Source organism: Xenopus laevis, chromosome 2L, assembly GCF_017654675.1.
Source record: "Xenopus laevis strain J_2021 chromosome 2L, Xenopus_laevis_v10.1, whole genome shotgun sequence".
Taxonomy (NCBI): Eukaryota; Metazoa; Chordata; class Amphibia; order Anura; family Pipidae; genus Xenopus; species Xenopus laevis.
The window spans coordinates 179,131,576-179,150,124 of record NC_054373.1 but is presented as its reverse complement, the minus strand read 5'-3'; the positions used below and the strand labels follow the sequence as shown (position 1 = coordinate 179,150,124).

The following is an 18,549-nucleotide window of genomic DNA, read 5'->3' as shown; positions in this document are numbered from 1 at the left end:
CCAAAATGAAATACAGGTACAGGATCCGTTATTTGGAAACCTGTTATCCAGAAAGCTCTGAATTACAGAAAGGCCTATCCAAATAAGCCATATTTTAAAAAATTATTTCCTTTTTCCCTATAAAAATAAAACAGTAGCTTGTACTTGATCCCAACTAAGATATAACTAATCCTTATTGGAAGCAAAACCAGCCTATTGGGTTTATTTAATATTTACACGCGGGTTGGGCAGAAAATCTGGACCCACCGTTTTAGTATAAAATGTGGATTAGCCATTTAAGTGCAGAAGTGTCGGAGGATGGTATTCATGAAAAAGAACCTGCCCATATGAAGGGGCACTGGAATAGCTTACAAGAGTCCCATCAAGAGATGTTTTCTCCTGTCTGGTAGTATCATACAGTATGTGACAGTAAGGATCATGTGACCTCTCCCCAAAGTTAAATAAGAAAGGGGAGGATAATAGATTTTTCTCGTGGATGGGCATCTTGTTCAGACCAAAGCCTGAAGGAATGCTCATTATCATTTGTGTGTTTCAGATCCTGGACCAAGCAGTCCCAAGTAGGGATGTAGCGAACCGCCGATAATGTGTTCGCGAACGCCGTTCGCGAACACCGGCAAAAAATGCGAACAGTTCGCGAACTTCGAACATCCGAAAATCGTTCGATTCGAACGATCGAAGGATTTTAATCGTTCGATCTAAGGATTTTCGTTCGAATCGAACGATCGAAGCCATTCGATCGAATGATTTCATTCAATCCAATGGCTTCGATTTTAGCGATCGAATGGTCGAATGGTCGATCGATTTTGACGCGAACGCCTATTGGCGAACGTCGCGCGACGTTCGCGAACTTGCGGCGGACGCGAACAGCCGATGTTCACGCGAACAAGTTCGCCGGCGAACAGTCCGCGACATCCCTAGTCCCAAGCCCCAGTCCAAGTTAGGGCAGCGGACACTGAATGGAGGTTATTGAGAGCAGTGGCTGTGCTTATGGCTAATTAAGCACTATAAAGCTTCATGAAGAATTGGCTAATTGTCAGCAAAGGATCCAAATTTTTCTAAAATTGGTTCCCTATTGGGTAAGGCACTACTTTGTTGCTCTATTGCCTGTTGCCCAATGAATAATATTCTAAATAGGTAAATAAAGCCCCATATAGCCAAATGCATCATCACTTATCTTCCATTATTTATGACCCACTCTCCATATAAAGAATCTGGTGTAGCCCATGTCCTGCCCCTCCAGGTGCTCAAGAGAATTAGAAACCAGTGATCACATTATATAAAGGGGAGCAATGATTAGGGATTGGAATTCTGACTCCCAAGCAGTTGGTACTGAGTGTGCATTGGTCTCTTCTGTCTCTGTTCTGACAGCAACCTCTCTAATAGGTTTATGTTTATGTGCAGTAGTTATTACATTTGCATTTCATAAGCTCTTTTAAATAGAGATGCCTAGTGCAAGGGTTGGTTTTATTAATGTGTATCTATAGAGAGTCGCTATACTTAGTTTATTGTGTAAAGGGGTCATGTTCAGGGGTCAGTAGTCATGTGCTTACAGGTCAAGGAAGCCATTAAAGACAAATCATTATAGAATTGTTTTCATATACAATAGATCTTCTTATTGAGTCCCTTTTTTAAAGAAATTTCCATTGGCGTTGATCAAATTAGACAGACAGCCAATCAACATGAAATAGGTGGGTTTTTTAATGTTTTTTTATTGAAAACTGGCGATGAGGAGTGGAAGATTTATGATGATGTCAATAATGAAATGGTCCGCGCTAGAATTTGAGGTGGTTTTATTGTATATCAAGGAGTGACATGGTGGAAACATCTGCACGTTTTCCTAACCAAGACCAGATTTGGCATCTAACGTGAGTTGCAGGTGGTAAATCAGCAGGTGGTAAATCAGCAGGTTGTAAATCAGCTAACTGGCCTTCTACAATAGAATAGATGGATAATGGACTAATTATCATGGACAAACATCCATGTGTTAAGCTAGCAATATCCTAGGGTCATTTTAAAGACCAACAAGGGTGAGATATGAGATGATGAATGCTTAATTTCTATTCTGAATACTCCTTGACCTATAGCAGGGTAATTGCTATAACCATGTCTACAGCCTTTGCATGAGCTAAGAAGGGCCTGACCAAATGTTGGATCACAAAAGGGGGCCTGAAATCACATATGAAGCCCAAGTTAGTAAAAACTTGGGACCAATTGGGTGAAACCCTTATGATATCATGTGAAGGCTACTCAAACACAAAAAAACCACCATTAAAATACATTTCAACGTCTTTAAGCATTAGCTGCTTTGCCATGACCAGAATAACCAACTAGTAACACAAGTATTATTATTGCATGCCTACACACTCATCTATTTCATAAAATTATGACCGGAAACCCCTGTCTTCTTATTCTTCCATGATATCAGTTGCTAGGCAACCACATAGGCAGTTGTAAAGGGCATTCTGCATTCCACATTAAAGGAAGCTGTTCAGAGGATTTTGTACGCCACTTGTTATATGAGAAAATACAATATATAATAAAGGCTGGTGTCTCTGTAGTAAGCAAACCATTTCCCATAAATGCCAACTTCTGGATATTTGACTATTAATTAGGGATGTACCAAATCCAGGATTTGGGTCGAGATTCAGCCAGGATTCAGCCTTTTTCAGCAAGGATTTGGATGAATCCTTGTGCCTGGCCAAACTTTGAATTTGAATCCTAATTTGCATTTGTAAATTAGGAGCGGGTAGGGAATCACGTGACACACAAAAAAAAAATGCCCACTTTTTCCATTCCTGACCCTAATTTGCATATGCAAATTTGGATTCAGATTCGTTATTCAGCTTAAGCTTTCTCCAAGCATTCGGGGATTCGGCCAAATCCAACATAGTGGATTTGGTGCATCCCTACTATTAATACCTAACGATCCAGATAGTGACAACCAACACATTGTGCAGATATACTTTGGATAAGCTCAAAAAAACCGAGGTTAGTAGGGTAATAAATACTTAAGCCCGTCTAATAAAATCAGCAATGTCTATAGATGCAGATCCGAAATCTCTCAAAAGTGATTAAAAGGGCACAGCAGACTCCTGTTGAGTAGAGATTATTTGATAACAGTTACAGTGGTGTAATCAACCAATGTAAAATGCAGTTACTATTTGTGTAACTAAATCGGTTCCTGCTAAAAGGCCAATAGTGCTTTAGGGGGTAGCTGCTAGGGCCAGCAAACCCTCAGTACTCCCAAGGTGGTGAGGCCTAGTGTTAAGGGAAGGTTCCAATGTCGATTTTGCACCACCAGGTCTCTTGTAGGACCTACAGCCATCCAGATATTGCTGCCTCTATCAAAAGCAACAACAGAAAGATTGCATGTTGCCCTTTCCTGTAAAAATGGATATTTAATATCGCTTGTATAAACCTTTAGCCAATTGTGATTAAGCATCGTTTGAGAATACAAATCAATACAAATCAAATGAAAAGCACAAAATTAAATCCGCAATAAATCTTAATATTTACTTATAGCCAATACCCATACAACATGGAATTCGAACCGTAGATCTATATGTTTTGTACATATAAAGATGGCTGGGCACGACAGTTGGGAAGTATACATATTATATATACATATCATTTTTTTTTACATAAAAGTACATTGTGTGTTACACAACATAGTTAACCCTCTGTACACTTGACTGGGTAAGTCGATTTTCCTCTCAGGCCAGTGTCTGACTGACCCACCAGGATACAAGGAAAGCTCCCAGTGGTCAACCTTCCAGCTCACCCAACCATTTGCCTTATACATTATGCCTACACCATGGCCATTTCCCAATTCTATATGGGAACAAAGAGAAGAAATAGAAGGAAGAAGCATAGAGGATAGTATATAAAGAGAAGTAATTAAGAGTAAAATAAAGAAATAAGTAAGAGAAAGGAAAAATTGATTGGAGAGTGGACCTGTAGGCCCCTGGCACCCAAGTCCGACACTGTCTCAGGCGATAAAATGGGTTAAAATTAGATACTTCCCACATTAGACAAGAAGTACACATTTGACACCCACCAGATATAAAAAAATAGTATATAAATGTGTTCACATTTAGCTAGTTACATTTAGCTAGTGCTTGGGCTCTATAGATTAGATTGATAGGTGGGTTGATAATCTTCGGCTTCCATGAGTAGCGGCTGCGTTTCCTCCGATGCAAATTTTCTCTTCTGTCGACATGCCAAGCCAACAACGGTTGCAATCACAGCAGTAACGAGGCCCCCAACTATGGCTGCTCCAACCAGCCACTGCCAGATCTGTCTCGCTTGCTCCAAGTAGGGCAAAAGAAAGTCTTGAATGGAACCTAAAAAAAAAGACAAAAAGAAAATGAGTAACTCATCTAGGTCAGATATTTTCCAGTCTATACGTTTATTTGCTTCTTGCCAACCCAAACACAACCAAAGTTTTCTTCCATTTTGTAGCCTGAACCTGCCCAACCCACTCCAATGAAATCACAAATAAATGGGGTTGGCATGGAGGGTGGGGGGAGGGTTCACAGTTACAATATTAGGTGTATGATCTTTTCCATTCTTCTTGCTGTAAAGGGTGAGCTGCAATCCATGAGCTGTTACTCTTCTGGCTTCTCACAGGGGTATAAGGTCTTCCTTAGACAGAACCTCTACTAGGACATTATTCTAATGGTTTTAGGCACTTCCTGGGGTTAGGCTTTATTCTAACACATTTGAGCCCCATAAAGCAGGGTCATAAATAGGGCCATGCCCAAAGCTAAGGCTGCCTTCTCAGTATAACCTACACCTTTGATAGGCAAATGGCAGCATGGAGTTTAGAAAACACATTTATAGCATCATGCAATAGTGAAAACATGATTTAAGAGAAGATAAAAAAAAGTAAATGCACAAAATCTCAGGATTCCCATAGAGGTAGAGGAACTTATGGGTGTAGAACCTTCAGGAAAAAATGCTGGACTGTAGACAAGGAAAAACCCAACTATAAAAGGTATAACTAAAGCGCACTGCATCAGAACACTAATACACATACCGCAGATATAAAATCAATGCAAATGAAAATGAGAATGAAAGGGTAAAGAGCCAACGTTATTTTATAGCAGAAGATCAATTGGGCGATCTTCAATGGAATGCACTTGCAATATTCACAATAACAAGGTATCATTCTCTCAGTGAGGACTGGTTTCTATTCTCATAGTGTATAAACGTATAGTGGGAAGTTACAGTTATTAAAATATTTGTGGATTTGTGGATGATGAATACGAAAATAGCTTCTACCCGTAGTTATAGAGCAGGGGTCCCCAACCTTTTTTTACACATGAACCAAGTTCAATTGTAAGAAGAATTGGGGAGCAACACAAGCATGAAAAATATTCCTGGGGTTGCCAAATGAGCAAAATAGGCACCTGCCACTGAGAGCAACATTCTGAAAGAAGGACCAATGTGCCTTTAAACTATCCAGAAGTTCCTGGTTCAGTTACTGAAAGGACCACTAACATCAAAAAGTTTCATTTTTTTAGAATAGAATGCAGTGTTGCCCTGCACTGGTAAAACTGCTGTGTTTGCTTCAGAAACACTACAATTGATTATATAAACAAGCTGCTGTGTAGCCATGGGGGCAGCCATTCGATGGAGAAAAGCTCAGGTTACACAGCAGATAGCAGATAAGCTCTGTAGAACATAATGGTGTTATCTGTTATCCACTACTTACCTGTGCCATATAGACTTTTTTCAATTTCCACCATTGCTACACAGCAGCTTGTTTATATAAACTATAGTAGTACTTATCTGTTATCTACTGTGTATCCTGTGCTTGAATGGCTGCCCCCATTGGCTACACAGCAGCTTGTTTATATAAACTATAGTAGTACTTATCTGTTATCTACTGTGTATCCTGTGCTTGAATGGCTGCCCCCATGGCTACACAGCAGCTTGTTTATATAAACTATAGTAGTACTTATCTGTTATCTACTGTGTATCCTGTGCTTGAATGGCTGCCCCCATGGCTACACAGCAGCTTGTTTATATAAACTATAGTAGTACTTATCTGTTATCTCCTGTGTATCCTGTGCTTTAATGGCTGCCACATGGCTACACAGCAGCTTGTTTATATGAACTATAGTAGTGTTTCTGAAGCAAGCACACCAGTTTTACCAGTGCAGGGCAACACTACATTTTATTTTCATTGCTTTAAAACACTTTTATTTTTTGGTGTTACTTTTCCTTTAAGGTTAGTTCCAGTTGAAAAATACCTGTTGTCCAAGTGAAATTTAACCTTAATTTTAGCTGATCCAGAGGAAGACCCAAAAAGCAGGAGCTGTCTTCAATGTGCCTCAAAATGGGGATAATAAATTCCTCCCTGAGCCCAATGTGCCAATCAGACCAGTCCCTGGCTGTCACATCAAATTATTTTCATAGTTTTGTTTTGTTGATGATACAATATAGGAATAGTACAGTGTGGAAGAGAATCCACTCATACTGCTGAGGACCTGTCAGCAGCACTACTTCCCTTAGGGAAATCATTTATACAATACTAAATAAACTGTGTTGGGTTCTCTATAATTGATTGCAATAAATTATAGAGAACCTAGCACGATTGTTTTGATGTAATATATTACACAGACATCTATGGATATAAACATCTATTACAAAATCCTTTCCTATTCTCAAAATTGTAACTCGCCCCCTGCCAACACACACATACAACAAAACAAACAATTAAAACATTCCACAAAGTAAATTGTACTACATTATAATGCAGTAGTGTAACCTGTTACTTGAAAGCACCCGGGAAATGTATTTCATAGTGAAAGTTTAAAGCTTTTATAAAATGGAAATAAAGGAGAACTAAACCCCCCGACAAAAGTCCCCATCCACAGCCATCAAATGATCCCCCTCTCTGCTCCTTCCCCAAAAAGTCTATTTCAAAAAATAGTAAAGTTGACCTCTACAAGCAGCAATGTGCAACAATCGGTTCAGCGACACGGAGCTTGCTGGCGCATGAGCAGTTGAAAATACTACTGGATTACCTTCAAATGCACATGTGCCAGCAAGCTCATTGCTTGGGTTTAGTTCTTCTTTAAGGTTTGTTCATTTCATCAGAAATTCTGAAATGCCACACTGCAAACACCTTAAATATATTTATGTATTTAGGATTAATTAATTGCTGAAAAATTGGCCTGGAACATAGTATTTGTACTTGGATTGAGAACTTGGATAGAGAACTGGCTAAAAGATAGACTACAAGAGTGGTGGTAAATGGATTTCTAATTTCTAGATTTTCTAATTGGACCAGTGTTGTTAGTGGAGTACCGCAGGGGTTAGTACTTTGCTTCTCAACTTGACCTGGAGATGGGCATTGAAAGTACTGTTTTTATTTTTGCTGATGATACTAAATTGTGCAGAACTATAAATTCCATACAAATTGCAGCTGCTTTGCAGAGAGAATTAGAAACCTGGGCATCAAACTGGAAAATGAAGTTCAATTTTGTTAAATAATCATGTCCTAATCATGTCATAAATCATCATTTATGAACAAGTTAAAAAGCAAAGAACCCACAACAGACATCTGCGGTACTCCACTAACAACACTGGTTCAATTAGAAAATGTTCCATTTATCGCCACTCTTTGTAATCTATCACTGATGTCAGACTAACAGGTCTACAGTTTTGAGGCTGAGAACAGGATTCCCTTTTGAAGCACGGTAGTATAATAGCAACTCATGACAGACCTCAATGAATCCCGAATCTGAATCTGGTGAGTATAAAAGAGAAAAGATCATTTTATTTCTGCCCCTTGGAACTTGGAGAAGAGGTTGTAAAACAGAGTTTGTAACGAGATAGTAAAGGCTATTTAAATGACAAATGTTGGCTCCATCAAGTGGAATAGGCTATAAGACTTGTTTTCAAAGAAGCTTTCAAGGTGCCTCAACAGTCCACAGTTAATGACCGTGGTGATATGATTGTAAATTCCTCTGGCTTTAAATTAGGGTAGACAGATTTAATTAGCCATGAATGGAGATATGGCATTTGGAGAAAGCAGATTGGAAACTTCTACCTTTAATAACTGGTAAAATGTTTCAAAAACATTCAACTGACTGATCCAGAGACAGTCTATATGTCTCTTGTGGTCATTAGTCACTGCTGATCGAACTGCTGTAAATCCTTCTAGATACTGTCCCAGTGTCCAACTGATCATGAAGGGGTAGCTTTGAGTTATGTGTAGGTCAGGAAAAATTCAAAACGCACTCAACCCTAACCCACAAAACCTTATCCCGTACCTGATTTCAATCCGCAAAATGTTGCCATTGTAGGAACTGCACCCATCCTGCATCTTCTAGCTCTTTATGCTATTACTATGCGCGTCTCTGGTTCCAAGACAAGGAATCTTTGGGAGCAGAGAAGGAGTTTACTTCCCCGGTCTGACCCGCACCCAATCCTAACCTGGAATAGTTGGCCAAATGTCAGTCCAACCCCTTCCAACATCTTGACCAGTGGGTCACTGCAGGTTTCAGGTTAATCAGTAGTAGTGTCCTTTATTTGGGAGCAAATGGCACAGTGGCAATTTTTGGCATTTCTCTGAATGTTCTACAATTTTATATGTATTTAGTACTGCTAATTAAGGTATCCTGTATATTGGCTCAATAAATTCCTAAGCAGATGTTTAAGCAAAGAATAAATCAGTGTTGCCTGTGACCTCTAGAATCCATCCATGGCCTTTAGTGCTCAGTGCTGTGTCTCAGTAAGGGTAAATCTGATTAAACAATATCAGAAAACACATTTTTATCAAAGTCATATTTTGAAGTTGAGCAAAGTTATCGCCCTTCCACATCGTAAGAGAAAGCGACTTGGAAGAACAAAAGAAGATTAATACAGTTTTTGAAGTGGCACCAAAAGAACACACACAAATTCAGCAATTTCCTACATCTTATTTCTTGCTTTTCAAGCGATGCTGAAAGAAACTTAAGATCTCTATGACAGCATAATTAGCATTCAGAGAAGCACTTTCCTAGAAATCTGAAATGATAAATAATTGGATTGTTGTCTGAGTGCAGAACTGCTGTAAATAACAATTATTCTTGTGCTGAAGCCAAAAGAGAACCGAAAACCTCAAGTGGGATTTACCATTGGCCTCTGTGTATATTAAAAACTAAAGATATTTTGGACTCTCTAATATAAAACCATATTATTTTCTAAAAATGGAGTCACAGACTTTAGGCATGTTTTTGCTTCAGTTTAATGGCATTACATCCAAGAGTGTAGATCTGCACAAGCCAGCCTCACAATGATGGAGCATATTGGGATGAGAAATCCTTGGATCAGAGGAGTACAATCTGATCACATGGGGGAGCCTGTGCAAAGCCATCAAGCTATGACCCCTTGGCTATAGATTTTATAACTGAAATCTTACCAACCCCCAAACAGATGTGGCAAACATTTTTATGAAAGTGCATGGGCAGGAACTTCACACTACAACAACCATTGACTCCCAATGCATTTGGAGCAAGAAAAGATGCCAGATGCATCTGGTGCAAAATAAATGCAGTGAAAAAATACAGATTGACTCCAATACATTTGATGAAATTGCTATATTGCAATTTTTTTGGTGAAGCAAACAGGTTTAGTATTTACATCATTACTGTTCAACTCTCAACCACTTTTGTTTGGACGGAAGTAGCAGAGACTGTGAGAATAGGTCAATAAAGGGGTGAGAGGAAAGTCATGACAAATGAAGGAATAAAATTGGAGAATATGAGACAGTAGGGAAAAAAGGAGTATAAATAAGAAGCAGATCATTTAAGAGAAGAACAGAAGAGAAGATGAAAGAGTAAGGAGTGAAGTAGAAGAGCAAAATGAAAAGTAGGAGAGAGGAAAAGTATTTTAAAAAAGGGAAGACAATAGGGATATAGAGATATGCTGAAAAGTAGAATGAAAAGTCTAAAAAAGAAGAGAAGTGTCAGCACAGAAGGTGAAACTGGCAATGAAGTTCAATTAAACCAAAGATAAACAGTAGGACCAAGAGAGGTGGAGATGGGGAGAAGGTGTGAGGAAGAGAAATGTCAGAAAAGGAAACCAAAACAGAAGGTTCAGCAGAAAAAAAGGCGCAAAAGGAGAAAAGAAGAATAACAAAAAAGAGGGAACAGATTATGAAACAAGGTACTGTAGGACAGTAAGAACAAACGGAAGGAGTACAGAGTACTGGGGTACAGAAAATAAAACAATTGTAGAAGAGTGAATTTAAGTCCAATATATACATGAATGATGACTGCAGTTTCCAAGGTTGAGTTCCTACCAATACATCAGTTACTCTTTATAGAGACCGAGAAACAACCCCCCTTTTTATAGCATCGAATTCATCCCAAAATGAAGTCACATGTTGATAATGAAAACCAGAGCAATTCAAATGAAATGATAAGTGCAAATGAGCAATGTAAAGTTAGTGTGATGAACTATTTGTGAACTATTTAATTTTTTTCCCTTACCTTAATTTAAATATTTCTTTATAAGATTATGTCAGGTGCTTTTTCTGTACTTTTGGCATAAAGAGAAATACAATAAGATTTGTACCTGTTTCTGCTAGATAATCATAATCATATCCAAGATCTCTTGACGGGGCAAAGAATTCTCCATTTGTATACAGAGGAATGAAGGGGACCATGTAGTAGCCACGATTGTGGCCAATTGGTGCATTGGATTCTGGATAAGCGTCTACTGTAGCTCTGTGCCTTCTAATCCATTGCTCAAAGATGCTATAAAATAAAATACAAATTGGTGAAGAAATTTGCTTGACCTGCATAAGTTAACCTTCAAGGCATTCCCCCCACATCAACTGCCAATACACGGATACAAAATCAAAGAGCAGTCACAAGCAAATGAGAAGGAGAACTTCAAATTGACTTTAAATATAGTGTAGTGATATCTGTCTCGTTTCATCTGAAAATTTTCTCAACTCCGAAAAAAATTGCAAAACGGCAAAAAATGTGCAAAACGCATTGAAGTCAATGGGCGTCAAGATTAGTTTGATGCGCACCAATTTTGACACAAGCAACAATTGTTACATGCGCAACTCTTTTGTCCAAATGCATTAAAGTCAATGGACGTCCAAATAATTTTGACGCACAACAATTTTTATGCGCTTGACAATTTTTACACGCGCAACTCTTTTGTCCAAATGCATTAAAACCATCTGAATAATTTTAACGTGCGAAAATTTTGACGAGCGACAATTTTTTTTTGTCGCAGTGAATTTTCCCATGGAGGAGGATTTTCGTGGCAGTTTCCCAAAAACATTTGCAGTCTGTGAAATACGCCACAAATCCATGCCTGGTGAATAAATTCACCTATCACAATTTATAAAGGGTTAGCACCCCAAGAACTGAAATAACACTCCTTGAAGAGGGCATTGAACAAAGATAAGATTTACATTTTAAAGACATGCAAGACCTTGCCTGAGTTTCAGTCGTTCCTACTGTTGCCTTGTAAAACAAGGATTAGATTTACCTGTCAACAAAAGCATGGTGCAGGACAAAAACTGGGTCATTGGCTGATCCTTGGACGGAAGACATGGAGCCATTGAGAAACACATGCAGTGTGTTATGCATGAATCTCTGAGACTGGTTAGCTATCCCAGTTTGTGGATCTGCAAATCCTATAGGATCAAAAGCAGAAAAAAATGGAAATGTATGGCATTATACAGCACAGGCCTCTGGAAACAAAGTAAGAATGTACTCTTTGGGGGTAATGTAATAAAAGTTGCACCTGGCCTAGTATTCTACCCCATCCAATCAGAAATTGGTTTCAAGCAGGTGACCAATAAATACAGCTTCCTAATCGGTTGATTTGGGTTACAATTTAGGACCCAGGCCACATGGATCTCTAACTCCAAACTGGAGAGCTAAACGTGGCTGTAAAGGAGCATTGTTGCTACATAATAGATCAAGTTAGCAAGCAGATGATGTCATATCACAGATGATGTCATATAGACCCATATAGGTTATCTGTTACACCACCAGAACAGAAGACCTATTATTTTCAGGTTGGTCTTGAGGAGTTTGAGCAAAATCATTGTTTTCAGAGCGAGGGTTCCCAGAAAATCTATATCTCAAGAATTTATCCCCTTTAAAACAGTCCCAGAGTCTTTAGATATACAAATACAGAAGGTTTGAAGTGGAGTTATCTCTTGCCGACATTCCTTTGTCTACATGGAGTTTTCTGGCAAATCACAGTGAGAAAAGAATACAAGAAATGCTGACAAGTAGAGCATTAGGTGATTTAGGGCAGTTTTACTCAAACCAGTCCCTGGGGAATGCCCATTGTACTGTAGTAGTGTAGGATTTAAGGATACGCTCACATCTCTTAAGGAGACGTAATCAACATGACAGATGCCTTGATTCTCATTGCACCTTTTGACATTGAATAAAGCAAGGACAACCATAAAGGAATACTGCCTCCGCAAAACAACATATACATATATATAAATACTACTGGAAAGAATGATTTACTTTTATATACATTTTTATTAATTGGCATTAGAGCAAAGACAACCATAAATGGAGGAACCCTTGATGGGGTTGGCCATAAAGAGAGACCTGGAGCTGCAACATTAAGGCCACTTTAGAGTGCTAGCTCTGACAAAATGCCAGTGATCTCCAGTGAGACAGCCCAAGAGCACCCTGTTGAGTAAGCCACAAATAAAACATGCTATCCTAGATCTGAACCCCAACTTGAATGTCATTTTGAGGCTATTTGTCAAAGATATTTGCTGTCAAAGATATTCTTGAACTATGGCTAAAGGACTGACATACCAGTAGTTTTCTTATAGCTGTAAACTTGATGAACACTGACCAAAGGTTGGACTTAAAAATAGGTGGCCTTGAAAATCTGCAACAACCACTGTTTGGACGAATGTCCCTAGAAATTGAATTTAAATGGAGAGCTGTGACATCTCTCTGTTGAGAACTTTTTTCATTCTCTTTACAGCTGTACATCCATAGGTATGGAGGGCACTGATACTTAATACTTTAATATAAAGGACTGTGTTCATCAGATAACTCCACTGTGTCCCCAATTGAAGGTTGTTACATGCACATGTATTATTTTTTCCTATATGGTTGTCCAGAATATATTGTGGTCTTGTCTTGACTAGGAATTCATTCTACTTCTTTTGATAAGCTGTATTTTAAACATAAATGCATAATCATTCAGTATAAGGGTATTATCCCTCTTTACCTTTTAGTGTGGGTGATCTTTGTAGGGGAAAATGCCTGAAACACTCTAGTATTCTGGAATATCTATGCACCATTACCTTCTAGTGTGTTCCTGAAGCTGAAGTTGGCCGACCGATCCATGGGCTCCGTTTCATAATCTGTTAATGACAGACACATCTCAACCTCAGCTGTTGTAGGCAGTCTAGAAACCCTGCTACGGTCGTGGCCACCAGGGTTTCTGAGCAGTGGGCCTTCACTGGTACCATTGCACAAGATCCTCTGAGCATTGTATTCCTCAGGACGGCTGCAGACAATCTGTTGTGCCCCAGCCCCCCAAAAAAGTAGGGTAAGTGGAATTCTAAAAAGAACAGTAGGATGATGTATCATGATGATATACACTTGGCATGAAAGGCACAATGGTATTACCCAAGACTACGAAAGCATCATTCTATTAACTGTAGCTATGGTTCCCAATCAATATCTTATCGGGTATGTTTGACTTGCCAAATTAGTGCCACCATTATATGTAAGTATATTTTTAAACATTATTATGTAATCTGAGAAAACGACTATGCCCCTTCCCCAAGTGTGTCCCCATTCATGACATGGACCCTTGTTTGGGTTGAACTCTACATACTAACATGCACCAATTAGGGAGACTATTACTTTTGGATTATTTATTCTACCAAGCAGAAAACTTTCTAATTATACATTTTAATCAAACCTATGGCTTATAAATATTAATAAATTAACAGATTCAACTTCACCCACTTGGCTGCACAGCCTGCACCCGGGTTCGACTCTGCCTAGTTACGTTACGGATTCCTTCCATCCTTCACTTTTAAAGGAGAACTAAAGCCTAATTCAAGAAGTAGCTAGAAATGTTGTACATGATGTTTTGGGTTTCTGTACCAGCCCAAGGCAACCACAGCCCTTTAGCAGTAAAGTGTGACAGACACTTTCTAAGATGGTGACCCCCTGTGACAAGTTTGAAGTCCTGGAACATTGACAAGCTGAAACTTTAGGTTGGTGCAATAAGTTCAGTATATAAAATACGCCATTTTATCCATATTCATTATTAGGGTTTAGTTATCCTTTAAGATGGCACACCTTTAACTAAGGCATTATGTGCATAGGAATCACTGCAGCCATGCTTTCCACCACTCCCTTTAATACGCCATACACTATTCATGAATGCTTTCTTTCCTAGCAGATATATTAGAACTCACTCAACTGATTCCAGTACAAACAAAATCTAACAAAATAACTGCCTTTTGCACAAATTCTGCATGTAGAGAGACATGATGTCTGGTGAGTTTAATAGAGTGAGCTCTAATACATCTTCTAGGCAAAAAATAAGATATATTGGATCTAACTGTCAATGAATATCTGACACCCAACTGCTGCATGAAGAGAGAAACAGATGCTGAGAGAGGAATAATGACTATAAACTTGATTATTTCAGAAACACTACAGAATTTTCAACTGATTGCATTTAGAAAGATTCTTATTTCAGTATGCTCAAGCTTATATTAAATTTTCATTTTTGATAGTTCCCCTTTAAATAGGGCGAAGCAGTAACTTCACTTGCAGTTAGTGGATTTTATACTGTTTTCAGTTAATACAGTTTTAAAGGAATAAAGTGGTCAGCAGCTTATGTAGGAGTTTACAGAGTAACACTGCCCACTACACAGAAGCAACTGAACCAAATTCTATAGGATCTACTATAATTAGGCCCCTATAAGCATGGACACTATACCTAGTGCAGTAATGTAATGCAAAGTGCATTGTGGCTTTCACCTCATAGTAAAGGTTGTGAGAGTGTCTTACCTCCCATGATGAGAAGAAGGATGCTGGACTTAGACGGTTGCTCGTGGTGGGATGAATTCCTCCTAGAAACTCATCTGTGCAAATGTCACAACCTTGGGCATCTCTCCAATCCCAGAAAGGGATGGTAAAATTCTCATCTCCCGTGAGCTTCTGAATCTCATGTTCCCAGTGCAGCAAGAAGTACCGGTGCCAGGGTACAAAGGCTGGAGCTTCATGGGCAAAGTCAACGTTTCTCCAGAGGCCATCTTCTCCTATGAAGGCATCTCGGGATGCATAGTAATGCATCCACACAAAGAGGTCATACACGCTGACATCCGCAAACATAGGATTGGAGCCGTTATTCATCTGAGCGTAGGTCCCAGTGACTATGACATAGTCACGGCTGGTGGTGTGCTTGGCCAAATCCAGATAGGCGATGAATTTGCTCTTCTCGGCACTGCTCATTCGGAATATCTCCTTTCTGACCATTGTTCTCCTTTCTGTGCAGTTTGGCCCTCTGAAGCCAAATTTGCAGTCTGCACAGTTATAGCCCATAAAGTTGCCAAGGCATTGACATGTCCTGTTGTAAAATACAGTGGGCCAGTCCTCTCTATCATCGACCCCAGAAAACGGAAACTGAGGGCCCGCAGCAGAGCTGTTGAGGATGACGTCCTGACAGACTCCCCTTCCTGATAACTGACCACAAGAGGAGCCATCTCCAGGCCACACAGGGCAACATTCCTTGCTCAGGAGGGATTCTGCTGTGCTACATGCCCTGGGAAACTGGCCATTGCAAACTTGGAAGAAGGAGAACAGGCACCAAACTGCCAACTGGACTATGTTCCTTTCCATGCTGGTCCTCACTCTCTCCTGTGCCTGATCTAAGGGACTGGAAATCTTATCCTTTTTCCCCTCTACTTATTACCAAGTACAATCACATGTGCAGGCTTACATCAAGGGCATGAATTCTTTCATTCTTTCTTCCCCCTTCATTCATAAAAGCACAGAACCCCTCCCATTCCCTTCCTAACTTCCAAAAAAAAATGGGGGGTGTGAATTTTTTTTCCTCTTTTTTTCCTACTAAGCATTAGTTTTCCCTACATCTTTATTCCCCATATGAAACGCAGCATCTTTGCCTAATCGAACCGACTTAAAAACCCTGATTATGTTTAACCGCCTGTTTGTTTTTTCCTCATTAAAAGGCCACACAAATGTTATTGCAGATAAATTCGATCAAAACTATTAGCAGAGTGGAACTAATGTGTTTAAAAAAAACAGAGGCGGCTTCTGATAGACCCTTACCGTGCAGCAAAGGGAAGAAAGTCTGGAAAAAGAGAGAAAATATTTATACAGGTATGGGACCAGTTATCCAAAATATTCAGAACCTGGGGTTTTCTGTATAACTGATCTTTCTGTAATTTAGATCTTCATACCTTAAGTCTACTAGAAAATCATATAAACATTAAATAAAGCCAATAGGCTGGTTTTGCTTCCAATAAGGATTAATTATATCTTAGTTGGGATCAAGTACAAGCGACTGTTTTATTATTACAGAGTAAAAGGAAATCATTTTTAAATATTCGGATTATTCCGATAAAATGGAGTCTATGGGAGACGGCCTTTCCGTCAGCCGGAACTTTCTGGATAACGGATCCCATACCTCTATAACTTTCAATGGATAGTGGCAGAACTAAACAGTGTAAAGTTACCAGATCATATGACTAATCAATGACACGTCTGAAGAGTGCAAGTTAAAGGGGAAATTAACTTTTTTTATTAACTTTGATTATTCTATAACAGTTCCACCCGTGGAACACATGGGAGCAGAAGGAAAATAGCTCAGTGGAGCTCCCCAGCAAAGACCAGAAAGTTACACCAGCTTCAATATGCTAGAAAAGTAAGGGAAATTGGTGCTACCATTTTTGGGAAGGGGCGTAACTATAGAGGAAGCAGACCCTGTGGCTGCAGGGGGGCCCAGGAGGTATAGGGGCCCATGAGGCCTTAATTCATATACAATTTCAATAAATATTGGTAAAACCAGTCAACCTTTAGGGCTCTTACAGACGAGTGTTTGAAGCTGCGATTCCCTGCATTCCAGTTTTATGCGTTCAGCCGCAGGGGAGCGCAGGAGTAGACGCATTCAGTTTTTTTCAATGGGGCTGTACTCACACAGGCGCATGTAGGCGCCGAATGCAGGAACAATGCAGCATGTTGCGTTTCAACCTGCGTCTACATACGCCTATGTGAGTACAGCCCCATTGAAAAAAACTGAATGCGTCTACTCCTGCGCTGAACGCATAAAAACGGAACGCAGGGAAGCACAGCTTCAAACGCTCGTCTGTAAGATCCCTTAGGGAGGAACTCCACGGGCGATTTTGGCAAAGTTGGTTTAATTCATATTTCCCTTAACCTTTTCTGTGCTGGGTGGGTTAGCTCTCTCCGCAGACGACACGTGACATGGAATAGTTCAAAGCAAAAACTAGGGAATGTTGAATCTCATGGCGCTGGCATTCTGTCCTTTTGTGCCGACACTGTGGCCCCAACTAGCCCTGGCATGTAAAGGTTTAAACTGGGATGCATGTGATGGAGGACTGAATAGAATTTTAAGCACATTCTTCTATATACTTGCCTGGTTGAAAGCCTGAAGGATGCTGGGAGTTGCTGCGGGGGAATACATTTTGCATACTTCTACATTTCTGAAAAATATTAGCTTGTTACCTTTTATAGAGGTAACAAAAGAACAGATAATACGTTTCAGTACAGCCCTGCACACTGTATTTTTACATGTCTTTAATCCTGATTAAGGCAATGTATACCCAAATAATGAATACTTTTTTTTTTTTTACTTTTCATTAAAGAAAAAACAACAATATACAGATATGATATTCATTATCCAGAAACCTGTTATCCAGAAAGCTCTGAATTCTGGAAAGGCCAACTCCCATAGACTTGATTCTATTTAAATAATCCAAATTTGTAAAAAAAGGATTTCCTTCTTCTATGTAATAATAAAACAGTAGCTTGTACTTGATCCCAACTAAGATATAATTAATCCTTATTGGAGGCAAAACCAGCCTATTGGGTTTATTTAATGTTTACATGATTTTCTAGTAGACTTAAGGTGTGAACATCCAAATTACGGGAAGATCCGTTATCCGGAAAACCCCAGGTCCCTAGCATTCTGTATAATAGGTCCCATACCTGTATTAATATTATATTAAATGAGGCTGCTATAATGAAAGGCTACCCAGTTCCCTAGAGAGCAGCCCCCCATGTCATTAGAGACGTGCTAGTCTGGATCAGGAGCCGAGCACATGACTGCTGACAATCACAAGGTCTCTCTAATCCTGAGTGCTGCCAGACTTGAGATTCACTCCTTTAGTATCACTGACTCGTTCACTCGACAGGACCACATTCAGCCAAGAATCCGCTCCATTCACTGAATGTGTAGCCCAGCGACAGGACCATAATGCCTTGTGGCTGATACTGTAACTGTAATGGCACATGAGCTGGAGCTGACTATATACAA

General features: G+C 39.5%; 1 protein-coding gene across 1 annotated transcript; it reads right to left on the bottom strand.

The window, feature by feature from the left end:
- Nucleotides 1-2,785: 2,785 nt before the first annotated feature.
- On the bottom strand, nt 2,786-16,180 carry LOC108708762 (tyrosinase-like). Its single transcript, XM_041582724.1, has 5 exons — nt 15,042-16,180; nt 13,310-13,526; nt 11,506-11,653; nt 10,573-10,754; nt 2,786-4,343 (listed from the first exon to the last, which is right to left on the bottom strand). The coding sequence occupies exons 1-5, from the start codon at nt 15,870-15,872 to the stop codon at nt 4,126-4,128; spliced, it is 1,596 nt and encodes a 531-aa protein (XP_041438658.1). The 5' UTR covers nt 15,873-16,180; the 3' UTR covers nt 2,786-4,125.
- Between the last annotated feature and the right edge of the window lie 2,369 nt (nt 16,181-18,549).

What these genes read in the sequence shown, in the direction of transcription:
- LOC108708762 (XM_041582724.1), bottom strand. Translation starts at nt 15,872, where the DNA reads ATGGAAAGGAACATAGTCCAGTTGGCAGTTTGGTGCCTGTTCTCCTTC. An exon ending in CCTTCTTCTCATCATGGGAG is followed by an intron (nt 13,527 to 15,041) that starts GTAAGACACTCT and finishes GGGGCACAACAG; the next exon opens with ATTGTCTGCAGCCGTCCTGA. An exon ending in CACCATGCTTTTGTTGACAG is followed by an intron (nt 10,755 to 11,505) that starts GTAAATCTAATC and finishes TTTATTTTATAG; the next exon opens with CATCTTTGAGCAATGGATTA.